This window comes from Panthera onca, chromosome D1, assembly GCF_046562875.1.
Source record: "Panthera onca isolate mPanOnc1 chromosome D1, mPanOnc1 haplotype 2, whole genome shotgun sequence".
Taxonomy (NCBI): Eukaryota; Metazoa; Chordata; class Mammalia; order Carnivora; family Felidae; genus Panthera; species Panthera onca.
The window spans coordinates 104,877,792-104,902,454 of NC_138348.1; the positions used below are offsets into that span (position 1 = coordinate 104,877,792).

The window sequence follows — 24,663 nt, forward strand, 5'->3', positions numbered from 1 at the left end:
TTAAATCATTTTTATGTCTTTAATAATATTATTTATTTGATGAGACATTATTCTCATACTTTCACCTTCTAGACATGGTTTCTTTTACTTTTTGAACGTATTTATAATACTTGAGATAACATCTTTGTCTACTAAGTCTAATATATAGGCTTCCTTAAGGACAGTTTTTTTTTTTCTGTGCACCGACCAGACTTTCTTGTTCCTTTGTAGGTCTTGTAATCTTTTGTTGAAAACTGGACATTTAAAAAATATAATGTGGTCATTCTGGATATGTGATACCCCTCCCTCCCAGGGTTTGTTGTAGTTTCTGTTGGTATTATTGTTTGTTGCTACTGCTACTTTTGTCTGTTTAGTGACTTTTACAAATTAATTCTGTGAGGTCTATCTTCTTTTTATTATTATTATTTTTTATTTTAGAGAGAGTGAGCAAGCAAGTGGGGGAGAGGGGCAGAGGGAGAGAGAGAAAATCCCAAGTAAGCTCCACAATCAGCAGAGCGGAGCTCAGCCCTACAGAGCCCATGATCCTGGGACCATGACCTGAGCCAAAATCAAGAGTCAAACGCTCAACTGACTGAGCCACCCAGGTGCCCCATCTGTCTTCTTTATCATGTGTGGCCACTGAAGTCTCTGCTCAGTTCACCTGGCGGTCAGCTAATGAAACCTGAGATTTCTGATTTACAGGCAATTTCCAGATAGGTCACATAGTGACAATTCTCTGGAAATGAGACTTTTGGAGCACTCCAAACCCATTCTGCCCTCTTCCACTGGCTGCTAGTTTGCTGGTTTTCATGGCTCCCATAATGGCAAAGCTGTTGGGTTTTTTTTTTAATGTTTACTTATCTTAGAGAGAGACGGAGACAGAGCATGAATGCGGGATGGGCAGAGAGAGAGGGAGACACAGAATCCGAAGCAGACTCCAGACTCTGAGCTGTCAGCACAGAGCCTGACCTAGGGATTGAACTCATGAACTGTGAGATCATGACCTGAGTTGAAGCTGGAAACTCAACTGACTGAGCCACCGAGGTGTCCCAAAGCTGTTGGTTTCTAAGGCTATTGCAGAGGTGTGGAGAGAGGGGTGGGAATAAGGCAAGCTAAAATGCCACAGTGCTCACTGTGCTTAATGAGATTCTGCCATTTTTCTTAAACAAATGCTCCTCAGATTTTTGCAAGCCTTTGGTCAATTTCTAGAGTTCTGAAAAAATTGATTTTGACCATTTTTGCTGGTGTTCTCATTGCTTTGCTGGAGGAGTAGATTTTTCAGAGGTCCTTGCTCTACCATTCTGTAAGTGCTTCTCTCAAAGATACATTTATAAATATCACCTTGATTCAATTCTACATTTTTTGGTTTCATTTCTACTCACATAGTACTCTTTCAGAAAATAAATCATAAAAATCAGAGGAGAGATATAAGAAAACATATTTTCTGATTTTTTAGTATTTCCCTTGTGCTATGGTGCTATGGAGGAACATGTCAGGAGCAAGGTGGACCAAAGCTGTTTCTTTCCAGAAAATAAATATAAATCCAAAAGCACGGTCTTCCTAATTCTATGCTAGTCACAAAATGGATGGGGATTGGAGACATGTTCGATAAAGGAAAGCTAGAAAAGGATATGTAATATTCCAAGAAAAGAGAGCTTTTACACCTGGATTCCCTATAGGGAAAAGAGTGGAGCTTCTATTTAATTTTTTTTAATGTTTATTTATTTTTGAGAGAGAGAGAGACAGAGCGTGAGTGGGGGAGGAGCAGAGAGAGAAGGAGACACAGAGTCCAAAGCAGGCTCCAGGCTCTGAGCTGTCAGCATAGAGCCTGACACTGGGCCTGAACCCACGAACTGGGGGATCATGACCTGAGCCAAAGTCAGACACTTCCCCGACTGAGCCACCCAGGCGCCCGAAGAGTGGAGCTTCTAAATGGGCCAGGTATGTGATGATCACTCCACTCTGGATTTCACTTCCTATTCTCCACAGCTTGTGTCAAATAGCAGACGCCGAGATGAATGAGGTGCAGAACAGAACCGTGATCAGTGCCTTCCCCTTCTTGAGCAAAACTGGAATTGGTAAAGGGTCATGCTGACGAATAGCAGGAGATTCATTCGTGGTGAGATTCTGGGCCGAATTCCAGACACCAGTTCATTTTAGGGAGGAGTGGGAAGGAGATTTGCATTTATGACCTCACGCAGAAGCTCCAACCCCGGAGCATATAAAGAGGTGAGTCGCAGGTATTTCCTAGTACCTGGCCCAGCCGTCTCCAAACCAGTCAAGACCATGGCAGTCCTTGGCTCCACACTGCTGCCACTCGGGCTGTTTCTATGCTTCGGACTGCTGTGTTCTTCTGCCACCTCTGCAGGTGAAATTGACAAATGCATGTTCTTCAGTGAGGTCACCACCACTGGCCCAGGCATCATGGTCAATTCAGATGTCTATGACAGCAACAGAAACTACACAGGTGAGAAGCCGTTCTCTCTGTCGTCCTTTGCCTTCTATAGGGAGTTCATCAGAACTTCAGAGCACACCCCTCCATTCCTGCGCTCAATCACATAAAACATGTGTCTTTGACCCAAAGGGGAAGTGGGGCAGAAACAGAAAGAAAGAGAACATGTGATAGAGTTAGCTGGGTGGGGCTGTTTCTGCCTGTTCTCTGCGCAAACCTGAACCAGGGGGCCATGACGCCCGACACCCAGGTTAACTGAGCCCCAGCAAGAGCTCACCTGAGGCAAATTCTCTGACTTAAAGAAAATGGGCATTTTATTATTTTCAGGGGTAGTATCTGCATCACAGTCTGTAGTCTGTTCACATCCATTTGAGAGAACAATGTCCCTGTGGATGATGGCATGTTGCATGCGAGGAGGCGCTGTTCACCTTCAGTCTGTGGGAGGAAACTCGAGCGAGTTAGGCAGGGACAGTGTTACTCTCCCACCTGGTTCACAAGCAGCCTGAAGCCGAGAGAAGTGAGGTGATGGCTCAGGGTTCCACTGCAGCAAGTAAGTGGCAGAACTGTCTGGCTCCTGAATCTTGGTCTTTCCTTCCCAATCTGATGCTTCTCTTCGAGGTGCCGAGGAACATTCTCTAAATATCCCATTTTGGATCAGCCAAACCTTATAAGTCAAGGCAGGTGCTTTCTAATTACGTTCATAATAACAACACTTAATATGGTGGTTTACAGGTATTCGTGCATTTATTCCTCACAATAACCTGTGAGGCAGATACATACCACAGTCATTCCCATTTCACAGATGAGAAAACAGAGGCAGAGGTGATAGTCACTTGCTCAGGTCACAGAGCTACTTAGATGGTGGCACTGTGATAGAAACCCGAGCAGCCTAGCTGGAGACACCCGGCCCCTAACCACTGCACCATACGCCTCTCACTTACGGTACTGAGCACTGAGACCACTCATTATGTGCTGGGTGCTGTTCCAAGGGTAAATGCTATTGTCTTCCCAGATGAGAACTGTGGCACAGGAGAGTTAAAGTTTTTACCCAAGGTCACAGGAAGGAGCACTGTTAATATCTGAACCCAAGTTAACAGCTGAGATCTGTCCAGCTCCATTCAGCCAGGCTGTCCAGCTTCGGGGACTGCTGTCTCATTACTGTGTCATCCTACTATCCTAGAACTCGACCCCAATTTTTCAGGGAGCACCAGGGTGGATATTACACCCATAAACTACAGAGTCCTGACTTCGGCAGGAGAATGACCATGGTCTGCCTTCCCATGCTCATCCTGTCTTGTCCTTTTTCCTTTTTTTTTTTTTCCATCGGGATTGTCACTAAGGGCCTCCGTTGTGACTCAGGTCACTGTATCCCACTCCTTCAGACAGTGGGTCCTATCCTACCAAGCCAGGGCAGATAATCTTACAATTCAAGATGAGGACAGGAAGGCATATGTATGACCTTATCTACAGAGAAGGACCTAGGGCAGGTCAGAGAAACAGCTACAAAAGAGATCACAGACCCCGGACTTAAGATAACATATCACAAGGTGAGGGATTCTGCTGCTGAAATCAAAGAAAAAGAAATCTATCTTGTGAAGATGTTGGGGGAGAGACATGTAGCATGGGGGCCTTCTGAAAGTAGGGAAGTAGGAGAAAGAACAGTCAGGAGAGGATCCATGAGACCCCTCACAGGGGAATACACTGTGTGAGAGGGAAATCAGGCATTTACATAGGTGCTGGGTAGAGCAGGGGGGTGAGGAAGGAGGAGAGGAGCTCCGGTTCACCGAACACCTACTATGTGCCGGGCACTTCTCCAAGTTTCGTCTGACTTCAGCTCAGAACAGAAATGTGCTAAAAGTTCTATGATAAACTGAATCACTATGTGAATGATTTAAGTTGGGAGTCAAAATCCTATGCTCACGGAGATGTGAAGTGTCAGACTCCACACCTAGGATTACACAACAAGCTCTGTGATCTCCTTGTAAGGGTGTCATTGCAGGCCTCCTCTGGGATGTGGGACCTTTGGGGAGACTGGGTACATACATACCCACAAAGGCCAACAGCTTCTCCTTATTTTCATTTTGAATATTTTTTTAATTTCAGGGTTTGTGTCAACATTGGCAGGTCATATATAGACCACATGGCATGTCCCATGGCACAATGGCAGCCTAGGTGTTATCTTAGGAGAGGTTTCCTAGGTTTGTCTTGGTATCAGGGAAAGAAACCTGTGATGCAGTGACAATATTAAGATTTTGCTGTGTAAGCATCGGCCTCCATTTTTCCCTTCAGTGGGCAAGAGGGATGTAACTTGCTTGCCTTTTTCCTGACCCTTCATCTTTAAGGGCACTGTACCACCTTGGGTGCACAACTTTTTAAATCAATCAGTGAGTAGTTATCTGGTACCCTCCAGGTGCCCAGCACTGGACGGGCCAGATACTGACATGGATGAAACCACAGTATCTAGTACAAGCCAGGATGTAGTTAAGGACTCAATTCCATAAATATAAACATAAATGTTTCAGGAGAGAGAGGGAAAGTGGGCTGAACAGGCCAGGAGGTGGGACATAGGCAGGGTCCTGGAGGGTAAGCGGGGATGGAATATGTGATGAGAAGGCAGAATCCCAGATAGGTGGTCAGACAGGAACAAAGGCCAGGGCAGGTGATGGCCGGGTGCATCTGCGGAGCCAGAAGAAGGCTGGCTGCCCTGAGGGCAGGAGGGCAGAAAACACAGTGAGCCAGACTAGGAGGACCATGAAAGCCATGTGCTGGGTCCTATAATCAAGAGAAGTGAAAATATAAAAGCAGAAATGTTTAGATCCTCTAGAAAGAAGGGCACTTGGACGGTTTTGGAGAGTACTGTATCCAGAAGGAAGTGTGTGTGGAATTTGATCTGGCTACGGTCTAAACAGAGAAGGTGGAGGCCAGAAACCCAGATGACAGATGCCTGGGAGGGAAGAAAGGAGGCAGGAAGCCAGAGGGAGAGAGAGAGAGCAAGCAGAAGCAAGAGCACAGGCAAGAGCATGCCCCCAGAACTGACAGACTTGGTGAAATCTACCGGACAGCATCGTAGAGCCCTCCACCCTGCGTATGTCTACAACAGCAGCCAGGTTCTTGCCGGGCAAGTCGGGGCCTGTGGGGTTTGGCTCAGTGCACCACCACCACACCCCCCCCCCCCCCGCCCCCGTGACTGGCAAAAACAAAGAGAAATGTTTTGTGCTTAAATAAATAAATAAATAACAATGGCCATTCATCCAACACCCATCACGTGTTAAAGTCTTAACACTACTCTCTGTGCTACTCCTAGGAAACTTGTAAGATAAGGTATCTTGATCTCCATGTAACAAGGAGGGATAATATCATTATCCCCAGACCTAGGACCAGCCCTGGGGCAAAGTGGGCATTCAAGAAATATTTGTGGAGTGAGTGATGAACAAGGAAACCGAGGCTGAGAGACGAAATGGCTTGCTCCTAAATGTAAGAGCTACAGTTCTCATCTAGGACTGTCTGACCCTATTGTGCTACAGGCTTGATATTCTATGCTTTGTAAGGAGAAGTCTTTGAATGAATGTGAGTGGCTGACAGGGACCTGGAGAACAGCCCTTTGGCATTGAGAAATTCTTTCAGAAGGGATCTTATTGTTATTTTTTTAATGTTAATATATTTATTTTGAGAGAGAGAGCTAGCTGGGGAGGGGCAGAGAGAGGGAGAGAGAGAATCTGCAGAGAGAGAGAATCTGCTGCAGCACAGAGCCTGACTCGGGGCTCGATCTCACGAACCGCAAGATCATGACCTGAGCTAAAATCCAGAGTCGGGCACTTAACCAATTGAGCCACCCAGGCACCCCTCAGAAGGGATCTTCTGAGGGAGAAAATGGACAGACTGAAACATTCTCTTGAAATTCCCTCTCCACTACCCATCAGGATGCTGGAATCTAGCCTGTGAGTGCACCCCAGGCTAGATCAACACGGAAGACTCACCTGATTGGGGAAGGTCAAGAAACCCTAGGGTTATGTGATAGGTACTGGGGCTCAGAGACCCCATCCCTTCCCTCACACTTGACAATAGAGACCAAGAGGACCAGGAAATGGGCTCCGCTTTGACTTGTCACTAACAGGCCCTTATTTCATGACCGACTTCCCAGGGGGCCCACTTGACCCTTTCTCATGCATCAACCACATCTCTCCCCACTCTCCACTCACCCTGACAGAAGGGGAGAAGAAGCTATCCCCTTCAACTGGCTGATAGGAACCTGGCTCCACAGATTAAGAGCCATCCACGAGCTCACCCCTATTATATAGCAAAACCAGGGCCAGAGTACTGGTCTTCTTTTACCTTTTACTATAAAAAATTCGGAAAACACAAAAATGCACTAGGAAGAAAATAAAAATAATCTATAATCCCACTACCAAGAAATCATACTTAATATCTTTTACTTTATTTTTTTAATTTACATCCAAATTAGTTAGCATGCAGTGCAACAATGATTTCAGGAGTAGATTTCTTAATGCCCGTTACCCATTTAGCCCATCCCCCCACCCACAACCCCTCCAGTAACCCTCAGCTTGTTCTCCATATTTATGAGTCTCTTATGTTTTGTCCCCCTCCCTGTTTTTATATTATTTTTTTCCCTTCCCTTGTGTTCATCTGTTCTGTGTCTTAAAGTCCTCATATGAGTGAAGTCATATGATTTTTGTCTTTCTCTGACTGATACTTTCACTTAGCATAATACCCTCCAGTTCCATCCACGTAGTTGCAAATGGCAAGATTTCATTCTTTTTGATTGCTGAGTAATACTCCATTGTATATATACATACCACATCTTCTTTATCCATTCATCCATCGATGGACATTTGGGCTCTTACCATACTTTGGCTATTGTCGATAGTGCTGCTATAAACATGGGGGTGCATGTGTCCTTTCAAAACAGCACACTTGTATCCCTTGGATAAATGCCTAGTAGTGCAATTGCTGGCTTGTAGGCTAGTTCTATTTTTAGTTTTTTGAGGAACCTCCATACTGTTGTCCAGAGTGGCTGCACCAGCTTGCACTCCCGCACCATAGTTAATATCTTATATTTCCTTCCAGACTTTTTTCATCAACTTCCTTTAAAATGGGATTGTATTATATGCACATCCTATTTGTAACTTTCTTTTTGCACACTAAATTTTGATTTCATGACCTTCATCCCCCTGTCACATGCCACAGATGGCGGCTGATTGTTTCCTTGTCATTCCCTCGTAGTATGGGTTCCTGTGAATGCCAATATCAGCTCTGTGGTCCTGCGAGCAGTGGATGAGAACAACACCTCACTAGGCCTCTGGGAAAAAGCAGATGAGCTTTGCAACAGCAGCGCCCTGTATCACCTGGAGAACTTGAATGACAAGCTCTTCACAGCAAACTGGGTATCTCCTAACTCCGAAAACATAACCACAATCGAGCTACAGTAAGAACCTGTCACCGTGTGATTTGCTTTGGGCTTTTATGGGCTTTTTGCAGATGGGGTTTATGCAGCTTTACACTGACCTGAGATGGCTCAAAATGCACCCCAGACACGAAGTGGAGAATTTAGTAGCTGTGCTCTTTTTCTGCCTCACCATTCTGTCCAACATTTTACCTACAGTTCATGCGCACACACACGCACTCCCCTCCCCCCAGGGCAGGCTCAACATAGACAGAAAGATCTGGTTTTGAAGAAATCCAGAGCTAGACAGTGGTTAAAGCAAACCAAGCTAACAAACAAATGAAAACCGAATTTATTCAGGACTGTTGCAACAGAAGAACCTAAGATAGAATAAGGCTCAATTCTGAATACCATGTGGGCAAGTGGGAATTTACAGCCAAGAAGCAGGGTGGGGGGGTTGGGGGGGGGTCACTAAGAAGAATCAACAAGGCCTGTAAGGGGGATTCTGGCTAAACTGACCTAACAGGATTCTTGCAGAAGGCAGGCCAAGGTGAGCAGATATTATCTGGGGTGGTAGAGGAGGAAGAACCAGGTGTTAGGGGTGAAGGGTAAGAGGTAATTGCTCAACTGACTTAGAAGTGTTCTTGCTGAAACCAGATTTTACAAGGAAGTGCACAGATAGGCCTGGGAGAAGGTTTGGAGCCTGACTAAAGTTTGGACAAGCAAAGAATCTTTGCCACTGGGTACATGTTTGCATCAAATTCCAGAGGATCATTTTTTAAAACAGATTCGTTTTGAAAATGGCAAGTGTGATGATCATGTAATAACACTGGCTTCCTAGTGTCACACCGAATGGACACACTCAGATTCCGAGGCGAGGCCAGCCGGTGCTCACATTCCACTTTAACAAAACGACCTTCCTCACAGCTAGAGATGTTACCCAGGTTACTTTAGGAGCCCACGTTGAGAGGCCCGCACACTTTCAGACTGCCACTCTGTACCAAAAGGGCAGGTCTCACCATGAAGCCATGTACCCGGTCAATAGCCACCAAGTCTCTACAGACACTGATGGTGATGATGCTGTTGGGCCATCCTGCCTTCTCCTGCCATGCCTGGGGCCTGATGGGACATGGCTGGCTCTGGAGAAGTCGTTTTGCCCACGGTGACTTCTGAGAGTGGAAATGCAAGGGAGCTGCTACATCCCAGCCTCCTGATGACAGCAGTCTCCTAGATGCCAACCAAAGCTAATCAGGGCGATAACTCTGCTTACACGTAATGTCATTAAAGCCTCTACACTCCATGCAACAACAGATGAAAGACCCAACGGTGACCACCTGCCACAGAAACAGCACATCCCCACAGACAGTATGGTCTCCAGACCCCTCCTTGGCCCACGCGGCTGACAAGGGGAGGGACCAGCACATATAATGGGGGTACAGACAGCAGGGAGCTCCACCGCGCTGGGTGGGGCACAAGGAGATGTGAAGAGGCCCCTGCCTCTGGGGCTCCACAATGAGTTCCGGGGAGGCAAGGCCTCTGTAGAAATCATTGCAGAGGGTGAACATCACTTCCTCCAGAAAGCATTCCCTAAACCCCCAGGTCAAGTTCCAGCTCCCTGCTTTTCACCCTCAGAACTTCCACTGCTTCTTCACAACACATAGCACACCTGGGATCCATTACTTAACTCGTCCACTAATTGTTTTACTTTTTAAAAATTTTTTTAAATGTTAATTTTGAGAGAAAGAGAATGCGAGTTGGGGAGGAGCAGGGAGAGGGAGACACAGAATCCGAAGCAGCTCCTGGTTCTGAGTTGTCAGCAAAGAGCCTGATGGGAGGCTCGAACCCATGGACTGTGAGATCATGACCTGAGCCAAAGTCAGATACTAAACCGACTGAGCCACCCAGGCGCTCCTGATTGTTTTGTTTAAAGTCTGTCTCCCTGAAGAGACTGTAAGTGCTACAAGGATTAGAACCATGTCTGTCTCATCCACCACTGTCCCCTCAGCACCAAGCACAGTGATCGGCATGTGGTGCACACTCATTAACTGTTGAATGTATGAACGAGACACTGGGTTGACAGTGAAATCACTATAAGAATAGCATACCAAGGGGGCACCTGGGAGGCTCAGTCAGTTAAGCATCCAACTCTTGGTTTCGGCTCAGGTCATGATCTCACAGTTTGTGGGTTTGAGACCTGTGTGGGGCTGCACGCTGTCAGCATGGAGCCTGCTTGGGATTCTCTCTGTCCCTCTCTCTCTCTCTCTCTGCCCCTCCCCTGCTTGCATTCTCCCTCTCCCTCCCCCTCTTCCTCTCAAAATAAATAAATAAGCTTAAAAAAAAAAAAAAAAGAACAACATACCAAGCTGTATAAATCATTTAATGAACATTGAGCACCTACTATGTGTCAGGCATTGCTGACAACAGAACCTGTCCCCATGGAGCTGGCCCTCCTGTGGCAGAAGAGGCTCACAGCAAGGCAATGCAGTCGAGGAGCATGTCTCTCTAATGGAGCTCTGTGTGGGTTAACGACAACAGGGAGAAATGACTTCACAGAGGTTACTATTGAGTATATGGGCAGATGGGACCAGGACGGAGATCACAGGCAGGGCTGGCTTGGACAAAGAGTAGAGGTTCAGAGTGGTTCAAACAAAGAGCAGAGATACATACCAGCCGGTAAGGAGTTCAGGGTGCTGAAATTGGTGGGGTGGGGGATGGACAAGAACTTGGCTGGAGCAAGACCACAGAGGATCTTAGTCAAGACAATATAGACCAGATCAGTATTTAACGATCTGCTGATTATGCTGTAGAGAACACTAAGGTCGGGATCCTCTGGGAAGGAAGAAATGGGAGCAGGACTCATGAATTCCACACCTGAGGTCCTCACCACGATCTCTTATTGATTTGCCCTCCACAGAGCCTTTGCTATCAACTTCTACAACATGGCTACATTTTCTTCTCTGCAACTAAGAAGAAAAGGTAAGTTCCTCTGTGGCCTATTTACACATCTGGCAGTGATTCAGTCAGCCTGGAAAATTACTTTGTGGGTGTTCTAGAAAGTCTTCTGGTCATGATTGTCCAGATGTCAGTTGAGTCCCCCAACACCTGAGACCTACAGAAGACGGCTCAACCCCTTATCAGATGCCCTCTGGGAAACAAAAGCCATTCCCAACATTTCTGCCAACTCCCAGGGGCCTTTAACTCTCAGTCACCTGTGGCTCCAGACTACTGCTTCCTCAGGAGCCATTATGTCTAATACTACATAGATGGATATGAAAGTCAGCTCTTTCTTTAATCTCCACAAAGAATTCCCACTCACACAAAATCTTCATACGTATAGCAGACTCTAACCAAGGGGCTGAAGGGAAGAGGGGGAGATTTGCATAAAGGGTTGATAGTGTAGAAATACTCATACTTTCCTTTATTCTCAGAGTGGCCTCTGGCCACCACCACTACCACCAGAGATTTACACTGACCTTTCACAGGCTGTCGTCTCCAACTTCAAACCATCCTGGAGCTCCTGGTCCTTCTCCTCCCTTCTCTGTCCTCTTCCTTCTCTCCTACCTCCTTCTATGGAGCTAAAACAAATTCGAGACACTGAGGTCCAAGAAAGATAGGTAACTTGCCCAAAGCCACACAGAAAGCAAATGGCAAAACTAGGACTCATAGTCCACATCTTATACTTTTTTCCACTCTTCTTAGACTTACATTAAAACTAGAAAGACAACACTTTACTACTAATGAAGTTTTAAAATGCAAAGCTCAACCAAGAACAATAAATATTAGTCTTTCTCAATGTCCAGATAACAAGTCTTCCTTGGGAGCCCCCCAACATGCAGTATGATGCCCATTTTCCTGCTGACTGTACATTGCAAATGTGGTCACAAGGGATATCTGTTTTCAGCAAGAGATTTTAAAGTGATTCTGCCTAAGGAAACTATTACATGAATGCCTTCATGGCTTCCTTTGGTGCTCCCCCTCTGTGGAAAGACCAGGGTATTATTTTCTTCCTGAAGGGTATTTTCAAGATGAACACTCATGTAAATGCTAAGAAAGAAAGAAAAAAATGTGTGTTTCTAATCAGGATTCCTTCAAGTAGTTGTGTTCAGACTTTGTGGCTCAGTGGGATACTAGAGAAACATTTGCCCTGGAGAAACACTAAATGAGATAAGACAAGGCCTCCTAACTGGAAGACACCCTCCCGCTGGGGACAGTGCTTGGGCCCGAGCAAATCACAGGATTCTTCCCTTCTTATTCTTCTATATAGTCCTCTTTGATCCATAGACCCCTGGAGGCATCATTATAATACTCCAGGTTTTCCAGGATCGGACTACCCCCAGGGCCTGGTGCTCTCTGCTTCTCTGCAAGGCAACCTCAGAGAACCCATGGATGGTCAGACCCCCACATCTGAGAATGACCAGTGCCTCTGAAACCACAGAAAGAGATTCAGGGGTTTGTACAGGGCCTCTTTGCACTTGCTTTAGGGCAGGGGTAGCCATCCTCAGGTCTGAATGATTATCTATTCTTACAAGCTTTACATGCAACCTTTGAAATTAGTAGGAAAAAAAGAAAATTATGCCATTCTGGATGATATTTGCACTGATTGATCTAATATAACATTAAGGACATAAAGACATAGGAGGACAGACTACCCACCCAACAACAAATTCAGTAGTTGTATAAATTCCTTCCCATTTAGGATTGTGTAGACCTTAAGGGTAGAGAATCTTTCTTACTTGCATTTTGTTCCTTGACATTCTGTACCCCCTACTTTTTCCTCATCCTCTACAAATACTTGGTAACTGAGAAGGGTCTACTGAAATTTGCTCCAGCGTTCCATCAGATTAGCCTCCTTTCTCTACTGCCCACCACCACCTCCCCCCAACAAAGAGATTGTGATGCTATTGTTTGTTTGTTTCCAGAGATGACCAGCTCCCAGATATCCACAACCAGGACAACCCCAAGCCCAAACCCAATGACAGGACACATCTCCACAACCAGGACAACCCCAAGCCCAAACCCAATGACAGGACACATCTCCACAACCAGGACAACCCCAAGGCCAAGCCCAATGACAAGACATATCTCCACAACCAGGACAACCCCACGCCTGACTCCAAGGACAACCAGCTTGGCCAACAAAACCTTCCTCTGCCCCATCACAAGTGCCATTCAGATCCTGATAGTCTTTCTCACCAGCAAACTCCTCTCCTAGAAGGAAGCTAGGAAAATAATTATTCCTGCCTCCTCTGCATCTCCTACATTGAGTTCCAAGCCAGGGCTCTGACAGGTGTGCGAATGAAGACTTTACATTCTCAAATGGACAACTCTACTGCCACTGCTTTGGACAAAAAAACAGAGACTTGGGATCACTTGGTGGAGGGTAGCTAGTTCACTCACTGGTGGACGTGTAGCACACAGATGTTCAACTGGATCTCTCAGGACACAAATTAGGGGTTTTTGGTTGTTGTTGTTACCTACTTAGACCTGGTCTGGGTGTAACCTGGAATTCTGGCTTTCGATTTCACATGCTGACAGCCAATTCCATGACCAACGTAAACTTTTGTTCGCTGCCAAATGATTTCTCCACGCCCCAGTCTCTGTGGGAAAAAACCTTTCCTCACTTTCAAGATGATCTCAGATTTCTGACCAAACCCACTCAGGTTACACAGAGGTTCTATGTCTCATGTCACTCAACAAGGAAAGGAGAAAGGAATAGCCCTGATGCTATTGGCCACACCAGTAGCATGTGAAGGGCTAGAAAAAAGGAATGTACCAAGTCTGAGCAACCTAGAATGGGGAATTACTATGGTATAAAATACATTATCTTTTTGTCATACCAAATAAGCTATATTTCAAACAAGAATAATGAATGTGTTAAATCCAAATACAAGTCTTTAGTGAGTGGTTACTCTAAAAGTACAAAATACTATCTGATTTTACTCATGTATGTGAACATTAAAAAAAAAAAAAAAATTAACAGAACAGTAGGAGTGTCTATGTTTTCAAAGACAGATCCAAGGGTAAAATTTTCCCAAGTTTATTTTCCTCAAGTTACAAACTGGTCATTTTTCCCCTAATGGTAATTTCCACTAAGAAAAGGGCAAAATATTTACAGTATTCATAACACAATGTAAAACCAAAAGAAAGCATAGGGTTTCCCATAGTACCCTGATGATAAGCAACAAAGTTTACTTTTAATAATTATCCTAAATTCCAAGATGCCAACATCCAGCACCTAGCCTTCCTTGGGGACAGCTTCTGTCAATTTCTTCCTCTTCCCTGAGAATAGGCCATACTTTCCTACTTGTAGGTTTTTAACTTTTGTTGAGATCTGGACGTGGTGAAGGTTATAACGCAGTGACTCTGGAAATCAGACTCCCCTGCCCCTCCCAGGGCATGCTGCTGCTTGTTGAGAGCCTCCGTCCATCTGTTGAGGGATCTCTCAACTCCTCTGGGCAGACTCCACTCTTTTACTTGTTTAATTTTTTTAAATGTTTATTTATTTATTTATTGAGAGTCAGAGGGGGGAGGGGGAGAAAGCCAGGAAGGGGCAGGGAGAGAGAGGGAGAGAAAGAAATCCCAAGCAGGCTATTAGGCTGTCTGTGCTGTTGGTGCAGAGCCCGACATGAGGCTTGAACCCACGAACTATGAGATCATGACCTGAGCCAAAGTCAAGAGTCAGATGCTAACTGACTGAGCCACCCATGCGCCCCGCAGACTGTGCTCTTTGTTGAGTGTGGTCACTGACATCTCTGCTATATTATCTCAGCAGTCAACTAGTGACCTCATAGATTTTCTTACATGTCAAAATTTAGCAGCCTCTTTCTTCATTAAGCATTCCTCTAATAGCTGGAAGTTTTTTTTATATTAGATCCTAGAGTTTGTAGAGAAAGTTCACTGACAGTTTTTGCCAGCAGAATGGTTTCTGCAATGGACCGACCAATTCCTGGAGCTCCCCATTCTGCCATTTTCTGTGACATCACTGGGTAGCCACCATTAGTATACGCCAGGCGCTGTGCTAAAGCCCTTTAAAAGTATCATCGCAGTTAATCGTCACAAGAACCCTATGAGACAGAGCTGTTTTACAGATAAGGACACTCGGGCGGAGAGAGAGAAATAATTTGCCCAAAGTCACTCACTGAATAAGTAATGAAGCTTGGTTTCTACCATTTTGGAGCCTGCACCATTAACAAGGACACTCAAAGGGTCCCCTGTGCGGCTTCTACATGACCTGGCATCCTCCAGGGCACCTGGCTCCCCAGGGTCATATGACAAGAAGAGGGTATGGAAGGTATGTGTGTCTCTCAGGGACACAAGCAGGCTGCGTGTTCCCACAGTCCTCCACCCCCCTCTCTGCTGCCACCTGTAAGATAAACTGCGATGACCCAAGACCCAACAAGTTTCATATATACCTGTCGTGGGCCAGCCTGGCCTCATCTCAGGTTCGGTGTGGAAGGTGTGACAACAACTGGAGGCTCAGCAAAAATATTCTCTTGAGTTGGAAAACTTTTAGACTCGAAGAAGTCTGGGAAGAGCTGAACTCTGACACGCAACACAGAGGTAGCTGTGCGAGAGCACTGGGTTCGGAGGCAGGAAGCCTGTTAAATTCTAGTCCGGCTACTAAGTAAAAAAGTGACCTTAGGTAAGTGGCTTTACCCTCGTTTGCTTCGGTTTGCATCTGTTACACACAGGGTTGCCCAGGTGGTATCTGAGCCTTCTTGCAGGCAGGTCTCCATTTTGATTTCTCTGTCACATCCAGACCTAGTTCTAAGGGTCTAGTTGGAGATGGTTAAGTCGGTGCTAAGTCAGTGATGCTTTATGCCACGTCTGACTGATTGGCAGACACTACTGGGAGCACTGTTGAGGAGGATTCTGAAGCAAAAGCCAGGCTCAGAAATAGTGTCGTATTCACAAGTATTATCTTCCTTAGGCTCAGGAGGCAGGACTGAGTGTCAGGGGACCCAGGTATCTGCCGTCCTTAGTCCCTAAAGTGAATCCAGTGAGTGGCTACAGAACAAGAGTAAAGGGATGATCAAGTACGTACATTCAGTCTAGGAACAGCTAACTCTGATCGTCACTACCAGGGAGGTGACTCACACAAGGAAAACAAAGGCATACAGGCAACTCCAAGGAAGCCAACAGGTGGCACCTCAAGCAGAGAATAAAGAGGTGAACAAAAGATAGACTGTTTTCACTCCCACACTCACTTGCCCAACCTTGTTCTTCCACTTTTATGTTTTCTTGTTTGCGGCTTCGTGTTTTGTGAACTCGATGCATTCTTTTTTTTTTAAGTTGTTTTTAATGCTTATTTATTTTTGAGAGAGAGAGAGAGAGTGTGTGGGCAGGGGAGGGGCAGAGAGAGAGGGAGACACAGAACCCGAAGCAGGCTCCAGGCACCCAGCTGTCAGCACAGAGCCCAACGCGGGGCTGGAACTCACAGACCTCAAGATCATGACCTGAGTTGAAGTCGGATGCTTAACTGACTGAGCCACCTAGGCACCCCTCAAAGCATTCTTATCCTGTGTTAGAAGCAGCAACTGACTACCCATTTAAGGGAAGTGATCATCCATTCTGAGGAAGTAGGTGAGAAAACTGCTATCTTCCAAATCCCATTACCTCAAAGACACTCATTCACACACCAGAAAAAGTCCTGAGCCTGGTCAGTGGTCCAGGTATCACAGCAACTATTCAGAGCGGGAAGAAAATTCAGAACAGGCAGAACATTGAGATATTACTTTATTATCTATCAACCTCCACGTTACTTTTTAAAATAAATGTTTAAAATATTCATAATTAAGTGAAACATTTTTATTTCACACGAGAGGTAGTTCAGCAATTGTCTTAAAGCCTAATTTCTGAGACCAGACTGCCTGGGTTCAATTTCATTTAATTTTACCCCTTGTTAGTTGTGGGGCCCTGTACAAGTTACTCACCTTCTATGTGACTCAGTTTCTTCATCTGTTAAAATAGGGTGAAATACAGTAGCTACCCATAAGCTGTTGTGGAGATTAAATCAGTTAACATATACAAAGCATTTGGAACAGTACCTGGTACAAAGTAAGCACTATATAATTATTTAATGCCTAGAAAAAGCATTACAAATGATACATTGATGTACAAGAAAGCCAAGTATCATTCCAATATAAATTTGTACAAATAAAATGGTACCCAAAACAAGGACTAAAAGTACTAATTTGTAATTCTTATAAGAAATGGCCAATGTCTGACTTCCCACAATCTTTCTCCCTCCAGCCCCACCTTCACCTTCATGCTCCAAGCTTCTAAGTGAAATGTCTCCTAGCGCACTGGGTCAGCTCCTTTCTTCTAGAGAAACTAAACAATGGGTGAGGAGTTGAATTATTCCACATAATAAAGAGTTAGGAGGGAAAGTGAGAAGAAAAAGCAAGAGTATCATAAGGATTGGCACAGAAAGGAGCTTCTGGAGGCTGAACGGAGAGGCCAAGGGATTTCCCAACACCTGCTCTTGGTTACAAACCATTTCTGTCTTAATGTCCTTCCAGAGATACAAATGAAAATTAGAGGGGCACCTGGGTGGCTCAGTCGGTTAAGCGTCTGACTTCAGCTCAGGTCACGATCTCGCGGTCCGCGAGTTAGAGCCCCGCGTCGGGCTCTGTGCTGACAGCTCGGAGCCTGGAGCCTGCTTCAGATTCTGTGTCTCCCTCTCTCTCTGTCCCTCCCCCTGCTCACACTCTGTCTGTCTGTCTCTCTCTCAAAAATAAATAAACATTAAAGAAAAAAAAGTGAAAATTAGAATTATTTTACTTCTGATAGCTGGGCTATATTTCTTTGACTTTGGACCAGCAGTGAAACTGGGACATATGGACTCACCCTGCACCCAGCCCTGCTTTTATGTAAGTTGTATCTATGTATATAGATAGAATGAGGTTAAATATATATACCTGGTAGAAATAGGAAATAATTTAACATATGCAAAAACTACACATTTATCTATGCATATGCATATAACCTGTATATAAAAATAATTTCAGACTCAGATGCTGGGTCCAACAAACTCAAAAAGCATTTGGCTAAATTAACAAAATATGTAGACAGAGCACATTTAAAAACCTTGGGAAATTTTTTGAATAGTTATTTTAATTATGTTTTTCTTTCTTGTTTTTTTAAGACAAACAAACCTAGGTTCAAATCCTAGCTCCTTCACTTAATGAGTGACTCTGAACAAGAGTCACTTAATCTCCTTAGATCCCAGATCTCTCACAGTGAATTGGAGCTGAGCTGACTCATGCCTCGAAGGGCCACCAGTGATGGAGATGCTGGACACATAGCGGTAGGCATGATGTTAATTCACAATAAGTCAACACATGCCAAGAACCTTAAGTTAGTTAACTACCCAATCTCAAATGAGGGTAGAAAACATTACATGCCATAATCTGGTCAGGTTGCATTTGTTTCCTCTTCTAAACACAGTTTTCTCCTTCAAGAATAGAGCCTTCAGGGGTGCCTGGGTGGCTCAGTCAGTTAAGTGTCTGACTTTGGCTCAGGTCATAATCTCACAGTTTGTGAGTTCGAGCCCCACATCAGGCTCTGTGCTGACAGCTTGGAGCCTGGAGCCTGCTTCTGATTCTGTGTCTCCTCCTCTCTCTGCCTCTCCCCTGCTCAAGCTCTGTCTCTCTCTCTCTCAATAATAAATAAACGTTAAAAAAAAATTTAAAAAAAAAATGGAGCCTTCAGATCATGATCTCAGGGTTATGAGATAGAGCTCTGCGTTGGGCTCCGTGCTGACAGCACGGAGCCTGCTTGGGATTCTCTCTCTCTGCCCCTCCCCTGCCCAAAATAAATAAATAAACTTAAAAAAAAAAAAAAAAAAGAATGGTGGGAAACCTGGGTGGCTCAGTCGGTTAAGCGTCTGACCCTTGGTTTCTGCTCAGGTCATGATCTCACATTACATGAGTTTGAGCCCAGCATCGGGCTCTGCACAGACAGTGCAGAGACTGCTTGGGATTCTCTCTCTCCACCTCTCTCTCTCTCTCTCTCTGCCTCTCCCCCACTAGCTCTCTCAAAATAAATAAATAAACTTAAAAGAAAAAAAAGAATGGAGCCTTAACTTTCTCCCTAGTACTCTGGGAATTACTCAAAGTTATTATGGCAACAAAACTGGGCCCTTGTTTGCTAAAAAACAGGTAATTGCCTCAGTGTTGCCACAGATCTATTAAGTTCTGTGCTCTACAAAAAACCCTGTTCTTAGGGGCCAAACACATGGAAAGATAAGAGGCATTCTTTGCAATACCAGCTGAGGCTCTCTCTGCCTGGGGCAAACCTACTCTCCAAAAGCTGGGACAATGACTACCCACCAATCTTGAATTTATTATAAAGGGAGCACTTGTCGGTGCACACCTGTATAAGGGCTGCTACCCAACAATGGTGTGGTCGTGAAGACAGCAGTTTATTAAAAGATCCTTCATTGGCATGGTCTAGCTTGTCTTTACTTAAAAGAGTAGTCAAGGACTAAAACAAAATTGACCCACAAAAGGAAACAGAAAATTTCCAGGAAGATAAAATTTGCCATATAAATAGGTTTTGACAAATACTTAGGGGATCTGATTTTATTCTGTGATGGTTGTTCTCTGAGATGAAACACATAAAGAGTAACACCTATCTGAAGTATACTCACAAAGTTTGATATTAAATCTCAAAGTTTTTACCAAACCAGGTTCCACTATTTCTGTAGAGATGGCAGGCATGTTCACTCATTCAATGACTAATTATTTAGCACCTGCTGGGTAGTGGGCACTAGGTTAGGTCCTGGGGAAACACGAATAATAACACAACGGCGCTCTGGCTTTCATGAAGCCAACATCCCCGTGATTGGGAAAGACAGTAAACTAGTAAGCAAAATAAATGAGACAAAAGGAAATATAGATAAAAGTTTTGACACTGCAAGAAAGGGGAGTGTGTAGGTATTATAATAGAAAATAGCAGAGGATTTCTACCTACACAGGGTAATCAAGGAAGGCTTTTTTAAATGGGGGTACATCTAGGCTGGGGTCTGGAGAATGATGGGTTTTATGAAGAGGTAAGGGGGTGGGGGTTAGGGGCAGCATTCCAGGCAGAAGGGCAGAAAATACAAAGATCTGGAGGCTGGAATGAAACTGGAGTGCTTTAGGACTTGAGAAAAGGCCAATGTGGCAATGTGACAGCTGGAGGCTGGGGATATGCAGTGGCTGCATCATACGGAACATAAAGTTTGGATTATATTTTAAAATTAAAAAGGAAGCTTTCAAGGGGTGACACGAGAGAGGGGAAGAAGTAATAAAGGAGTATGGAAGAGAACCAAAGTGGAAGCAGGAGGCCAGCGAAGAGGCCAAGTCAATAATCTAGGCAAGAAATGGCAGCGGTTTGGACTGGGGTCAGTGGCACTGGAAATGGAGAGACCAAAATCACTGCACATTTTAGAGGAAGAACTGACAGAGCTTTCTGACAGATTACAAGTAAGAGATAGGAATCCAGGACAACTCCCAGATTTCTGGCTTGAAAAATGAATGGATGGTATCGGCATTTTTAGGGAAGACTGGTGGAAGAATAAATTCTGAAGGAGGAATCAGAAGTTCACTTTTGGAAAATGGTGAACTTTGAGATGCCCGTGAGACACCCATCCATGGTTCCATCTGCAGGCAAATAAAACTCCAAAAGGTAAAAGGCAACACTAGCCCTTCTATTTCTTCAGGTTGTCATCAGTCACAGGGCTCGTATTTACTAAGACATTTATGAAAAATGAAAAAAGGTTTTTAAACTGAGTTCACTTATAATAAATTGGGAGTTTTCACTAATAAACTGGCTGGCCAAAGCTGACCTTGGGCTGATGTACAGAGAACTTGTTTCTTGGGCATCTTTAAGAATGTAAGCCTGGGATGGTGTTTCTTTAGCCGACAACCAGAAGACAAAACAGGGCAGTATGTTAATTCTTTATTTTCTTTTATTTTTTATTGTTTATTTATTTTGAGAGAGAAAGCGCGAGTGTGTGCACACACAAGCTGGGTAGGGGCAGACAGAGGAGAGACAGAATCCCAAGGAGGCACCACACCATCAGAGCAAAGCCCGATGTGGGGCTCGAGCCCACGAACTGTGAGATCATGACCCAAGCCAAGATCAAGAGTCGGATGTTTAACCGTGTGAGCCTCCCAGGCGCCCCTAATTCTTTTCGTAATGGTTAATACTCCCGTCTTGACGGTGACAGAATGCAGTGGGGGCAGGTAGTTGGCTTCTGAAGGAAGCAAACCAACTGACAAGCTGCGTGAAAGCCTCACTGCTGCTCCAAAAACCCTTGCGGTGCACGAACCACACTCCCTCACTTTTCTTTTGTGGTGATAGCAGTTCTCTCTGCAGCTATGTGGAGACTGCGTTTGTCTGGGACATTCTCCAAAAGTGTCTTGCAACAGAATCTTGCTATAAAGTTAAATTGTGTGAAACTAACAATGATTTTTCTGTGTGCAAGGGAGGCTAGAAATATCCCAGACATAACAAAAGCAAAATGAGCACAATCTGTTTCCCGTCTTTAAAATAATTCTATTTCCAAGAGGAATGTACAAGTTTGGAGTTTAAAAAAACAAAACGGACACTTACCATAGATCTAGTCTATTAGTGGCCTCATATGCACAATTGATCATATTCTGGCCATTTTTACAACCCATTGGTGGCGACTGCGTCCATTCAGGCAACACAAATGATAGCTGAGTTCTGGTCATTCTGTTCATAGCGATATGGTCAATGTAACTTTTCTCAACATCTCACTTTAGAGTTGGTTTTAATTTTAAAGTGCTTCAAAGAGCTTTATATGGGGGTGCCTGGGTGACTCAGTTGGTTAAGCATCCAACTTCAGCTCAGGTCATGATCTCACGGTTTGTGAGTTCAAGCCCCACGTGGGGCTCTATGCTGACAGCTGGGAGCCTGGAGCCTGCTTCAGGCAGATAGGTCACTAGCCCACTACCCCTGCAGGATGGTCACACAGATTCTGTGTCTCCCTCTCTCTGCCCCTCCCACCACACACCCTCTATCTCTATCTCAAAATAAATGAACATGAAAAAAATATTTTTTAATTAAAAAAATAAAGGCATTTATATGTATCTACCCACAAAACCCACGAGTTCCACTGGAAACAACCACTGCTGACACTCACTCCTGCAAAAGGAAATGTGCTTTATTCCCCTGCCGTCAAAAAGAGCATGACAGACAGCCCCTGCCTAGCTCCCCAGCCTCCTTTCCTGCTCTCCTCCTCGTCATACTTCACACACTAGAACGTACATGGAGTCCTCGCCCTCCAGTGTGGTGTGGATTTAGTGACTTGCTGTTAAGTAACAGAATCTAGAAATGTGACTTGCTTACCAGACTGGGACCCCCACTGTGCTGGTGAGAGTGCTCACTGGCGGCACACCCCTCCCTGCCCTCTGGCCTGCTCGTGCTGAGGAAGCAAGCTGCTCTAATGCAGGCGCCCCCATGGCAGGCAAGGGAGGAAGGAGCTGAGGCCTCTCACCAACAGCCCCGTGACCGTGAGCGAGTGAGCCAGAAGCCGACCCTTCCTAATCCATCCCCGAGATGACTGCAGCCTGTGAGTGACCCTGGGCCAGAGGTCCCAGGGGAGCCACCTCCAGATTTCTGGCACATTCAAACTGTGAGATAATCATGTTTTGAACCCTTCTGTGGGGTAATCTGTTATGTTACAGTAGATAACTAGCCCACTCCCCCTGCCGGGTGGTCACAAAGATAACGTGAGGTAAATAGAAAGGGTTCAGCACAATGCCTGAGGCCACAGGAGGCAGTGCACCACCTTAGCTCTACCCTCCCTCCCTGTCACTCCATCCCTCCTGCTCCACGAGCATCTGGCCACCATCACCTCCCATCTGGATCCCCACAAATGCTCTGCAACTGGTTTCCCTTGCTTCCCTGTGTCGAGCTGGTGATTCTCCTTAAAAAGCAGAGAAACTTCAACAGCTCCCTATTGCTCAAAGGACAGAAACCAAATGGATATTCAAGGCCCGCAGACTGTCCCCATTCTGTATTTCCAAGCTAGCTACCCATTACACACTCACACTTCATTACTATTCTATTTAAGATCAATCTATTCACTTCATCCCAAATACGCTTTGTCCATTCCCACCACGAGTGGATGTGTGCCCCTTCAGTACGTGTTCCTGCTTTTCTCTGGATTCCAAAGGCCACCCTCCTACCCTATCACTTTCACTACCATTCAGGACTGAACTCCCTAAGCTTTTCCAAATGTCACCACCCCAGAATAATCTTCTTCTTTCTCTTAATTTATTATGTACTTCTTTGGTATTTAAAATCACAGAGATATAAAATCTGAGAACAGGCAGAAGCAACTTCAGAAAGCCTCAGGTCGAATCATTCATGTTATGGGCAAAGAATCTGAGGCTCTGAGATGAGAGGGACACAGCTGAATAGTGGCAGCACAGGGGCCAGGATTCAAGCCTCAAAACTCTCGTGTTATTCAATTCTAGAAACATTTACCAAGGGGCCGTTATATACAAGGTACTACAAAATTTCAACAGTTCCTACCAATCTGCCATTCATTTATTTAATCAAACAAAAATTACTGAGTGCTATTTACTAGATACTCTGCTTCGAATAAAGACTTTGTCCACAAGGAATTCAGGGCGGTGAAAAATGCAAAAAGGTAAAGCAACAATTACAAAACAGCTTGATAAGGTCTCTGACAGCAGGTTCTAGGGAGACAGAAGAAAACCACCTATATACTATCTTTGGTCCTGCCCTCATTCACTCACCCATTCAGTGTGATAGACAGTCAGACAGACAGACTTCTCGCTTTCCTAAGGAAAGTAAGTAGAAAAAAAAAGGTTCTCTTGAAGCAACTCATGAACGACAAACCTCTGCCATGTCTACGCTACTATGAAAAGTAATGTTTTTCTAATATGATATCAGATCTATAAAATTAGATTTATTTAAAAAAAACCTTGAAATATACATACATTATTCCATTACCCTGTTTTTAGAGTCTGTGTTCAGGAGTCAGACAGACCCTGAGTGTCAGACATTCAGTCTGCTGTTTATTTGCTGAGTGATCTTAGGCAAGCAAACTCACTGAAATTTAATTTTCTCATCTGTAAAATGGGAATAATACCCACTTTCCATGGTATTTGTGGAAATTAAAATCCTGTCTTTTAAATAATCAATACAGAATATACAACTATAAGTAACAAAAATTGTGCTTGATAACTAAAACACATTCAAATATCATTAAATGGGCACGGCATTATTATCAAAATTTATCAAAATATCCTTTAGTTACTAACTGTCCAAAACAAAAGGGTACCTCTCTGAAAATTTTTCTAGTAGTCACTGCACAAGTTTTTTTCTACTATTTCCAGGTAGCAACATTCTGAGAATCCATTGTGTGCTAGTTGCTATGTGGAGAGTGAAATAAAACCCTACATTTAAGAAGTTTAGAATACAAATGAGAACACTTCTTTGTGCGAAGCAAGCAAATCCTTTCTTGCGGATTTAGTCATGAAGAAAAGATACCAGGTGCCAAGAATATAGTTCAACTGAAGCAGGTAAGTTTAATGTTAAGAACAAAATGGGATCCATTAGGAAAAACTATATGTAAGAGATGAGTTACAGTGTAAGATATCCTTTTCATGTTGATTATTTTAATAGGATTTAATACATATGATTAATCTTCAGGTTTCTGAATTAAAATTGTTCAGGTGGCCATAAGGTCTGGAAACATAGACAACTATACATAATAAATAGTTTACTGATATTCCAATAAATGTTCAATGAATGTCCTGTTCCTCACTAGCAATTCATAGTTCAA

General features: G+C 44.4%; 2 protein-coding genes across 4 annotated transcripts in view; one reads left to right on the forward strand and one right to left on the reverse strand.

The window, feature by feature from the left end:
* The first annotated feature begins 2,166 nt into the window (after positions 1-2,166).
* On the forward strand, positions 2,167-24,295 carry PLET1 (placenta expressed transcript 1). Of its 3 annotated transcripts, none has more exons than XM_078432738.2 (4): positions 2,167-2,446; positions 7,673-7,874; positions 10,747-10,808; positions 24,215-24,295. In XM_078432738.2, the coding sequence occupies exons 1-4, from the start codon at positions 2,167-2,169 to the stop codon at positions 24,268-24,270; spliced, it is 600 nt and encodes a 199-aa protein (XP_078288864.2). In that variant the 3' UTR covers positions 24,271-24,295. The 3 variants fall into 3 exon arrangements, 2 of the variants coding, with proteins under 2 accessions (XP_078288864.2, XP_060463725.3); XM_060607742.3 differs by lacking the exon at positions 24,215-24,295 and adding an exon at positions 12,752-13,149; XR_013550021.1 differs by lacking the exons at positions 2,167-2,446; positions 7,673-7,874; positions 24,215-24,295 and adding exons at positions 10,421-10,505; positions 12,752-13,149.
* The window catches only part of PTS (6-pyruvoyltetrahydropterin synthase), a 28,574-nt gene continuing 6,350 nt past the window's right edge, over positions 2,440-24,663 (reverse strand). Inside the window, exons 6-7 of the mRNA XM_081790390.1 lie at positions 11,306-11,407; positions 2,440-3,095 (exon numbers count right to left, since the gene is read on the reverse strand). Coding sequence (XP_081646516.1) covers positions 3,086-3,095; positions 11,306-11,407 — 112 coding nt within the window. The 3' untranslated portion in view covers positions 2,440-3,085. The remainder of the gene's footprint in view (positions 3,096-11,305; positions 11,408-24,663) is intronic.

Excerpts from the sequence above, each read along its gene's own strand:
- PLET1 (XM_060607742.3), top strand. The coding sequence starts at position 2,167 with ATGACCTCACGCAGAAGCTCCAACCCCGGAGCATATAAAGAGGTGAGT. Across the intron at positions 2,447-7,672 it reads CAGCAACAGAAACTACACAG|TATGGGTTCCTGTGAATGCC; the intron begins GTGAGAAGCCGT and ends ATTCCCTCGTAG. Across the intron at positions 7,875-10,746 it reads ATAACCACAATCGAGCTACA|AGCCTTTGCTATCAACTTCT; the intron begins GTAAGAACCTGT and ends TGCCCTCCACAG.